Raw genomic sequence first — 10478 nt, 5'->3', positions numbered from 1 at the left:
ATGTCACTTGCTGTCAACCCAAAAGGCACAAAAAGGACAAAAGTGTCTGGTCATGAAATTATTTAGTTAATTACACCATTTCCGTTGTCAATGCTTCATCAGCCTTTACTTTTCAAATGTATTATATTATTGTTGATTATGAAACTGAGTTTTGCATATTACATAGTAGACCCTCATCACACCATTGTAAATCATTTTAGAAATATGACAATCGTATCACTGATTTTATAACTTCTATAAAGAAAGATTGGTATCAGCAGGGATGTTGAATAAAGATCAGATCACCTTGGAAGCTCTAGTGAGTTCATGGACTATATATATCATGATCTTTTAGTGTCTAAAACAAAGACAATAAGTAATCCATCATAAAATGGCAAGTACCACTAATCCACTACCACCTTCTCTAACCTAATAATTATTATAAACAACAATACAAGAAGCTGCTAGGACAAAATCGAGAAACACAATTTAATTCACTTGTTAAGAGCAGAGATGTTAATGAGACAGAAATGGTTGCTCACTTCACATAATCACGACGCATGAGGCAATAACTTCTTTCAGCCCTTCCATATGGAGCACATCAAGACTTATGGCAGACCATATCCTGCCACATAACACTGATTTTGATCCTTTTGTGTTACGATGACTCGTGAGACAACTATGACCATCAGTTCTCCAGTATTCCACAAAGAGAGGGTGGTTCTTGAATGTCCAAAATCACCCTCATCTTGGACTTGGAAGCAGTCCATCCCTTGCCATGCCATGCAGAACATCTAAGACTGCATCCACATTACCTTCCTTTAAGTTGAGATCAATAAGAGCCTTTGATGCTTCTGCATCAGCAAGGGAACAACAGTTTAACAACTGCTGAATCACCTGATCTGCTTCCACAACCATCCCCTTTTCAAATAGACCTCTAATCAAGGAAATCGTGCTTGTTGAATTTGGAGCAAAACCACACTGCAGCATTTGCTTATAGAAGCTGAGAGCCTTCATAACATTTCCTCCCCTACAATGCCCATGAATAAGCACACTGTAGACAGATCCATCAAGGTTCCAGTTTCTGTCTAACATTGATTGATAAACTTTATCAGCTTCATTCATTAAACCTTTCATGCAAAATCCCTTCAAGAGAGCTAACACACTCTTAAGCTCAGCTTTCCTACAACAACGCATCAGGGCATCGTATTTAACATTTGCTGGAACTGGCTCTTCATGGTACAATTTGAAGAGCAACCGTTGTGCTTCCTTAGTACGTGCTGATTTACTAAGCCCATTAATAAGCACACTGTAAGTCACAACATCAGGGAGAACTCCTGCCTTTACCATTTCATCGTGCAGAGAAAGAGCCCTCTCTACATTGCCCTCCTTGCAGTGGCCATCAATAAGGGATGTGTATGTAAATTCATCAGGTTGTAGGCCAAGCTTAATCATATTTTTGAAGAGTACATGGGCGTCACTGAGTCTTTTCTCCTCACAAAGAACCCTTATGAGTGATGAGTAGGTGATTGCATCTGGAAGAACACCCTTCTCAAGCATTTGTTGGTTCAATTGGAATGCAGAATGTGTATCACCATTCTTACAGTACGCACCGAGAATCGTACTGTATGTCACAACGTCAGGCTTCACTCCTTTAGCTTCCATTTCATGGAGTAACTCTGTTGCTTCATCCATTCTTCCTACCATACAATAACCATTAATAAGTGCATTATAACACACCACTGAAGGCTGTATTCTGCATTGCCTCATCTCCCTTACTGCAAGCAATGCATCATCCAAGAATCCCTTCTTGCAAAACCCATCTATCAAGGCGGTAAAAGTGATCTCATTCATCTGGAGGCCCCTCTCCCTCATCTCCCTCACCAACGCCACTGCCCGCTCCAAGTTCCCAGCCTTGAACATTACATGGATCAATGATGTAAATGTCACGACGTCTGGAATGATCCCTTTCTGCGTCATCTCTGCAAACACAGACAATGCCTCGTGCGAGCACCCTGCCTTGCAATACCCACCCACCAAGGTGTTGTAACTGACCCCATCCGGCGCCAAACCCTCCCTCGCCATTTCATCAAACACCTTGCGTGCGTCCTCCATTCTCCCAGACTTGCAGATCCCATTCACCACCGAATTGAAGGTCACCAGGTTGGGCTTCAAGCCGCCCTCCCGCATCATGCCGACCAGCCTCTCGGCGCCATCCACCTCCTCGGCTCTGCAGAATGCGGCGACGAGCGTGTTGTAAGTCACGGCATTGGGGTCGCAGCCCGCGCCGCGCATCTCGCGCAAGACGCCGAGCGCCTCCTTCCGGTGTCCGCGGCCGCACAGCGCGCGGACGAGGATGTTGTAGGTGTACACGTTGGGCGCCACGCCGTCGCTAAGCATGGAGTCGAAGAAGCGCCTAGCGGAGGGGAGCGACGCGTCGGAGAGCGCGAGGAGGACGGCGTTGTAGGTGAGCACAGAGGGGGCGTACCCGGCCGACCTGGCGAACGCGAGCGCCGCGGCGGCGAGGGAGGAGCGGGAGGGGAGGGAGGCATAGGACTTGATGAGCGAATCGAAGGGGCGCGGCGGCGGAGAGGGGAGGAGGCGGAGCGCGCGGAGGAAGCAGACGAGGAGCGGGAGCGGCGGGAAGGACGCGACGAGGCGGGAGGCCGCGGGGAGCGAGAGTGGGAGGTGGCGGCGGCAGAGGGGGAGCGGAAGCGGAGGCAAGCGCGCGGAAGGGTTGAGGAGAGCCGCGAGGTGCGCGTGGTGGACCGCGTGTTGGCTACTACACGCCGCCGCCGCCGCTTGCCGCGTGGCGGCGGCGGCGGCGGCGTGGGCGGCTGCCATATTCTTCAGGCCGCCGCCGGCAGGCGTTGCGACAGTGGCGGCGGCGCGGGTGGCACCCGGCTCGGCATGGGCCTCGAGCCCGACGGGTGACGGGTGCGTCCGTTATGTGGACCGGTGGGACCTAGCCGTCAGTGAGATGTCATCCCAAACCCCCGTGTTTCCCGAAACTTTTCCTTTCCTTCCGTTATAACTTATAACTTATAAGGAGTCGTCTCCAAACGCTCTCCCCTCCCCTCCCCCGTTTTCGACCAACCCCGACCCTCGAGCACCCAAGGTGAGATTCGATCCCCCCAAAATTCCTTTTTCTCTTGTTTTTTATTGCCTTCATGTTCTTCTTGCGATTTCCTGTGGCTTGTGTTTTGCCTCCATTTATTTCGAGCGTGTATTTTGCGTCGATTGTGTGCGCTTATTGTCGAAGCTGATCCGTCCGATCTGTGGTTGTTGGGGGTCCTGATTGGGGTTTCCGTTGAATCAGATGATGATACAGTTAAGAATTGTTGTTTGGTTGGCCCGTTCGTGGTTGAAGGCGCCAGGAATTGGTTATCTAGGGACTAGGGTTACTCATCCCAAATTTCTTCGGTTCTTTATAAATCGTCTTTCCCCCATTTACCATAGCTAAAACACAAATACTATGTCTTACATGATATCAGGATGTAGAGATCAGGAATGAGAAGCTATAGTTTTCCTAATCCTATGTATCTGATTCAGATAAATAAACCTAGCAAACAAAAAATATTTTTCCAATTTCTTGATTCCATTTAAACTCCTGTGTCCAAACTGCTTGTAGGTGGTTTATCAAACCTTTTCTTTTTGCAATTGAAAAGCAGCAGATTGGATTGAGAGTTGTGCCAAATACGAGTTCTTATTTTTAGATTTTGTCCCAAAGAATATCTGTGCTAGAATTTCCTGATAAGATGTTGTTAGTTAGGTATTGACGTATTGTATTATTATATGCTATTTGGTAACTTCTATGCATGTTTTGTATTGCATAGCTTTTTATGTTACCAAAGATTCCTTGAAATTTATTAGGGTAATGTGCAATATGTATTACACACCGCACAGACTGCAGTGGATTTCCTTGTATGCACCTGTCGTGAGTATTGTTGCCTTGTGGCTAGTTAGTTACTATTACAACTACAACTGCATATAAGTGTACATCTTAAGGTCGATTAGGATGCTTAATCACTGTGGTTTGGGTTGTTTTGAAGGAAGAAAAGAAGTTGAACCATGGGGAAGAGAAAGTCAGCTGCTAAGCCGCCTCCTAAGAAGCGGATGGACAAGCTTGACACTGTCTTTTCCTGCCCATTCTGCAATCATGGGAGCAGTGTTGAGTGCCGAATGTGAGCAACATTTTCCCAGTTTTCCTGTTTAGCCTTTGATGCTGGATTTGGTATTGCATTCAGAATGTGTGACTTGATTTCTCTCTTTTATCCAGTGACATGAAGAATCTGATTGGCGAAGCTTCTTGTAGAATCTGTCAGGAAAACTTTAGCACAACTGTTAATGGTATGTCAAAACTATGTATAAAACTATAGTAGTTGCTCCTAATTTAGCTTCTATGAACTGTTACTAATTTCCTCCTAGAAAGTTTGGCATCAAGCAACTCATGAATTTGTTTTCTTATTATTGGGCTGATGGACAAGGCAATGTGAAATTTTCATGGCACCTGGGAACAGAACGTAGCTTACAAAATTGCAGAGCCATTCCCATTTCATCTTGTAATCTTGTCTTAGTAATAGTGGTGGACTTTGTGGGTTGTCTGTTCCATAGTAATTCCTGTGTATGTGATTCGTAGAATGTCCAAACTTCATCCATCAAAAGTAAAGTAAAACTGGATGGAATACCATAGATAATAGAGGGATTAGTAGAAGTCTAACTGTTAAGCAGTATATTTCTTTATGTTTATACTAAGTTACTAATTGTCTGATCTGATCTCTTTTTCTTGCAGCACTCACTGAGCCTATTGATATGTAAGTCAATCCTGTCAATCTTTGCAAATTAATAATAAATCCGTTATGTTTATCCTCAACTGGAACTGAGCTGGAATCATTTCCCCCCCTCACAGATATAGTGAATGGATTGATGAGTGTGAGCGTGTCAACACTGTTGAAGGTGACGATGATGCGTGAGCTTGCCCCCATGCGGATGAAACAGTTACCTACAACTGTAATGTGCCGGCATTCTCATATGCCATAGCCCATAGTCAGCCATGGCTTGTAATAACGTAGTGGCTGACTGGTATGCCAGTAGGCAGCTTGTCTAGTACTTATTGAACTCCAAAAAAGTTTGTAGTATACATGTATGGATAACCTTAAAAGTGGTTATATGTGTGCCTATGGAACTAACGCTTATCCCAGAATCCCAGATGGTGTTACAGCGTTTTTTCTGTGAGATTGTTTTCAAGCAAAGAGTAGTTCATTCATTGGGTCTTCTCATGGAGAAGAGAATTATGCTGCAGGCAACAAGATGGCCGCGGTTGCGCCAACAATTCTGGGGTAGTGTAGAACAAATGCAACCAGAATATAATCTGCATCGAAAGATATTCATAGATAAAATAGTTTTTAGTATAAGAATCCAGTATCCAGACTTGTGCATTTTCAACACTGAAAGCAATCTCAGTCTGAAGACTGGACTTTGGATGGCATTTGACAGCTTTGGAACCTGGAGTACCGCTCATTACTTTACATCAAGATGGCATTTGACAGCTTTGGAACCTGGAGTACCGCTCATTACTTTACATCAACTCCCGTTCATTTCTTCTTTTGCGCATCGTTGCGACTTGGAGATCGTGATCATCCCAATTGTACGCACCATAAAACGATCAGTCCACCGACAAGGCAATTGTACGGCTGCTTTGTCATCCTCTGATGAGCCGTGCAATTAATCAGCACTGCTTGCTTCAGCAAGCCTGACTACATCTACCGTTCTTTGTAGTTAAGGCTGGATAACGAGCCAGCTCGGCTCAGCTTTGCTCGTTAAGCTCGCGAGCCAGGTGTAAAAAGTACACAAAATATAATATTTGTATTTATCTAAAGCTTGAGAATAGTAATAAAACAAAAGTAACACATCCAACAGCCTTAAATTGAACAAAATATTCATATGTGCTAACATATATACAAGTATAATAATATCTATAGTATTACACCATACATCCATGGTCAATACTATAGTTTTTTCCTTGGAAGTGTGGCTCGTTTGGCTCACGAGCGGCTCACAAGCTGGCTCGAGTTAGCTCGTTATAGCTAACGAGCTAAAATCGTTATCATAATGAGCCAAACCGAGCCAGCCACGAGCCGAGTGAGCTAACGAGCTTCGAGTTTTTCGTCTAGCCTTATTTATAGTAGAAAATAAGCAGCAGCAGCATGCCCAATGAAAAAAAAATGAAAACACTTCCATTAAACAGAGGCATGGCGTAATATTAGCTACTTATCACCAAAGAATTTTACATGCATATGAGGGTACATCATCATAACAGAAACAAACTAACACCCGCTGGCCTAGGACTAACTCCAACACCCGCTAGTGCATCAGCAACTCGATTACAAAAGTGCCAGTTGTATACAGGACTTTGTAATCCGCCAAACTAGTAGACAAAAGAAACTTAATTTCCGTAAAGAGGACTGCTAACGATGTAAAATTATATTGGCCCTGTTCGCTTGTCTTATGAGCCGTACTGTTTCAGTGAAGAAAAACATGGCCATTGTCAGGTACTACTCTTCCAAAGTCATTTCGACTTTGCTAGATTCATAATTTTTGTTATATATCGATCTAGATACTATATTTAGATATATAGTAAAAACTATGAATCTATAAAAACCAAAACGACTTACAATTTGGAATGGAGAGAGAGAAATAAGTAGTACAGTCTTCAAAATGACACCATCCGTCTCCAACTCAATTCTGAACATGCCCACCTCCAATGCAAATCTGGGAGCTTCCAGACATAACCTCAGCATTCTTTGCACCTGATGCCAAAGTTTATCCCTACCGATCACATATCACAAAACCCCAACCACCCATTCTTTGCACCATAAGACGGAAACTAATTTTAGGAAAAATATGACACAAGTTTTATATTTTTAGATAAAAATTTATTTTTTTAATATTAAACTAGATTTGATTATTTTATTTAGTAAATTTTCAAAATATATTTGGACATTTATTAAAAAAAAAGAAACTAAAGTCCGATTTAACCTTATCACGTAGTCCTATTTAAACCCTCGTCATGTAGCGTGGCGCCACATGAGTAAAACTGCCATTAAAACCGTTCAATGTAAAAAACAAACTGTTTAAAAGTTAGAGGAGTCTTTTATAGACGTGGAAAAGGAAATCGGACAAAGGGATAAGACTTTTTGCAATGTACCTCGCACATTGCCACGGCACAGGCTGAAAATGGTCGAAAGGCCCAGCAACAGCCCACAAACACGATATGGGCTGACATAAATAAACAACAACAAACGGCCCATCTGTTCCCAAGACCGAACAATAAAAACTCACAGGCATGACGGACGGGGGCAGCTTTCCACTTTCCTGCACTTGCCATGCCCTCGCAAAGTCGCCGCTGCACTTGCCATGCCCTCGCAAAGTCGCCGCTGCACTTGCCATGCCCTCGCAAAGTCGCCGCCGCCGCCGGCGGCAGCGGCAGCTGTCGACAGCGAAACCGCAGCCGCCCACCGTCGCTACCGTTCACTCCCTCGGTGACGACCTCCTCCGCGAGATCTTCCTCCGCCTCCCCTCACTCCCGAGCCTCGTCCGCGCCGCCCTCACCTGCCGCGCCTTCCTCGCCGTAATCCGCCCCTCCACTTTCCGCCGCCGCTTCTGCGCGCTCCACCCACCCCCTCTCCTCGGCTTCTTCTTCGAATCCATCGGCACAGACGTCCCCTCCTTCTCGCCCATCCGCCGCCGCTCCGACCCAGACATCGCTGCCGCTGTCCGCGGCGCGGATGTCTTCCTCACCCGGATACCCTACTACAAAGATGCTTCCCCAGGGTGGAACATCAGAGAGTGCCGTGGAGGCTGCCTCCTCCTCGTCAGCTGTAGCACCCAGCAGATTGCCGTCTACAACCCCCTCACGCGGGCCCTGGATTTGTTCCCCACGCCACCCTATGGTGACATCTCCAGTGGATATCGCGGCAAGTTCTGCTACATGAATTATTTCTTGCTCTGCTCCGACCAGAGCCCCAGTTCGTTCCGCGTGGTATCCTCCTGCCACGACGAGTCAAGAGTGCGCGCTTCCGTCTTCTCATCAGACACTAGGGAGTGGCAAATTCTCCCCTGGTCGGGGACCGCCCCAGCACAGCCGTCAGGCAACAACCACTGGCTTATGGCTGGCACGCAGGTGAACGGGAAGCTGTACTGGCCACACGACGAACAGGCCTACATGGTGGTCCTGGACACTTCAACGCTGCAACTCTCCTGTATCAATCTGCTGGAGTTCTTGAAGGGGCAGGGCTATCTCTACGAGCTCGGGGGGACCAAGGATGGGAAGCTCTGCATCGTGTCCGTAGCTCGATTTACACTATACATTTGGTTCCGGAGAGCAGATGCTAGTGGTGCTGAGGAGTGGATGCTCCACAATGTGATACCGTTGGAGGGAGAGATTCTTCAGGCTGCCGAGATCCAAGGAGATGAACTTTATGGGCACATGCTCAAAGCGTTCGCAGTTCTTGATGGTATTGTGTATATGTCGATAGATGGAGAACATACTTCGCCTTCTTGGTTCCTTTCCTTCTGCCTGGAAACAAGGAAACTGGAGAAGCTCTTTCAAAGGACATTTGACAACTGTGTGTATCCGTACATCATGGGTTGGCCTCCCTTTTTGATGGGCAATGATATTGATACGGCACTTGACTCAGGTGTTTAGTCAAGTGTAACCTTTCCACAAACAAGGGAGGCCAGATGGGAGTGACAACAGGATGGCAATTGCCTGAGATCGCCTGATGGAGAGATGTCTGATTGCACATGCTGAAGGAGTGTGCCTGCTGAAGATGGTAGAATACTGTGGTTCCGCGTTACAACCTGCGAGCTGTTGGCACCTTAAGGGCATGTAATAACTGAAGTAGTGGCACTTTTGTTCAAACGCTATTTTGCTAGTTCTGTAGTTGGCGAGTTTAAATGCTTGGGGGATGGTTATTTTGGCTCCAGTTGGATCGAACCCTGTGTGTTCTTTCCAGCCTCGTATTAGGATCGTCTTATGTTTCGTTTGCATCAAACTTATGTAATTTCGTTGCTGTCAAGTAATGAAATTCGGCTATGCCGTTGTGGAAAAAGTCTAGTGTTAACCTGGTTATGGTAACTTGAGGAACATGAAAACTCGGTTTGGTAAACTTTAATTTTACTATCCCTTATCATTTCAACTCCTGCTTTGCTTTATTTATATTGATGTAGTTTGTTTTAGAATTCTAGTATCTATCCTATTGAACTGGTTCTTCCTGTATATTTTTTAGCGTTGGTGGTACAATTTTCTCTGCATATGGAACTGTTATTACAATGCCTCCATTTAAGTCTCTGGGTAGCGCTAGGTTATAGAGTTTCTTTTGTCTGTGTCAAAGCAAATGAAGTTTGAAATTTTGATAAGCTTTAACTCCTGTACAGGGAACATCAATATTACAATGCAGCCTCAGCTAGCCTCCTGGCCATTTTCTTGTTTCCAAATCAACCCAAAACCCCAGCATGTCCACGAAGCACAAGATCCATGAAATGCTCATGCGCTGCATCTGTGGATCTAATTAACCCCCATATCAACAGCTTGTCATTTACATTTGCAGCACCATATTTCCCAGGTAATACTGTCATTGTGTCATGCCACTGCTAAGAATAAGGTAACTCGTTTTATCTTGCAGCGAGTATTTTGAATATAGATCGGTGAAATCCTCTGCTAAACTCAAATGTAGCTGCTCCTGCAGAAGTATTCTTTTTCCCTGCAATAAAACTTTGTAACCATCTTGTATATTATGAAAAAATATGCCAGTGGATCCTAGAAAAAAAATATTGTGAATTTGAACTTTTATGCTTCAAAGAAAAGAAATTCTTAATTACACGTACCAGCACAATTTCAAATTTTCACATGGGCAGCTGTGCAAAATGATGTATTGCATCAGTTTTAAAATGTTGGAGTTTATGCTAATCACAGTCAAATCGGTAACGTCAAAGATTTTTGTAAAGTGATTTTATATCATTTTTCTGATATCTGAACCACTGTGCAGTAACTATTTAGCCTTTTACCACACTCTGCAGTAACTATTCAATAAGATCATTTAAGCTTTATTGTCATCAACTGTGATCTCATACATGGATTTTACAGGGATGATTCATATTTTTTTTCCCATTTCCATCAAACTATATATTCCATCTTTGTTACTACTAGTTAAGTATAAAGAATTGATGTTTGATTGGCCCGTTCTTGGTTGAAGGCGTCAGGAATTGCCGAATTGGTTATCTAGGACTAGGGTTAGTCATCCCAAATTTCTCTGGTTCTGAATCGTCTTTCCCATTTCCTGTCGCTAAAACGGAAATACCATATCTTACATGATATCAGGATGTAGAGATCAGGAATTAGAAGCTATAGTTTTCCTAATCCTATGTATCTGATTCAGATAAATAAACCTAGCAAACAAGAAATATTTTCCTAATTTCTTGATTCCATTTTAAATTCC

At 44.4% G+C, this 10478-nt stretch overlaps 3 protein-coding genes across 3 annotated transcripts; 2 read left to right on the top strand and 1 right to left on the bottom strand.

Annotated features, from left to right (window-relative positions):
- Positions 1-541: 541 nt before the first annotated feature.
- Positions 542-2973, bottom strand: LOC136526909 (pentatricopeptide repeat-containing protein At5g39710-like). The gene has a single exon (XM_066519482.1). The coding sequence runs from the start codon at positions 2821-2823 to the stop codon at positions 724-726; it is 2100 nt and encodes a 699-aa protein (XP_066375579.1). The 5' UTR covers positions 2824-2973; the 3' UTR covers positions 542-723.
- Positions 2974-2986: 13 nt separating this feature from the next.
- Positions 2987-5182, top strand: LOC136526910 (transcription elongation factor 1 homolog). The gene is made up of 5 exons (XM_066519483.1): positions 2987-3097; positions 4032-4163; positions 4259-4329; positions 4772-4793; positions 4889-5182. The coding sequence occupies exons 2-5, from the start codon at positions 4051-4053 to the stop codon at positions 4950-4952; spliced, it is 270 nt and encodes an 89-aa protein (XP_066375580.1). The 5' UTR covers positions 2987-3097; positions 4032-4050; the 3' UTR covers positions 4953-5182.
- A 2177-nt stretch (positions 5183-7359) lies between these two features.
- LOC136528873 (uncharacterized) lies at positions 7360-9133 on the top strand. The gene has a single exon (XM_066521870.1). The coding sequence runs from the start codon at positions 7427-7429 to the stop codon at positions 8684-8686; it is 1260 nt and encodes a 419-aa protein (XP_066377967.1). The 5' UTR covers positions 7360-7426; the 3' UTR covers positions 8687-9133.
- Positions 9134-10478: the final 1345 nt, after the last annotated feature.

The sequence above is a fragment of the Miscanthus floridulus genome, chromosome 19 (genome assembly GCF_019320115.1).
Source record: "Miscanthus floridulus cultivar M001 chromosome 19, ASM1932011v1, whole genome shotgun sequence".
Lineage (NCBI taxonomy): Eukaryota > Viridiplantae > Streptophyta > Magnoliopsida > Poales > Poaceae > Miscanthus > Miscanthus floridulus.
The sequence above is the reverse complement of the archived record's forward strand: the minus strand, read 5'-3'. Positions and strand labels throughout refer to the sequence as shown.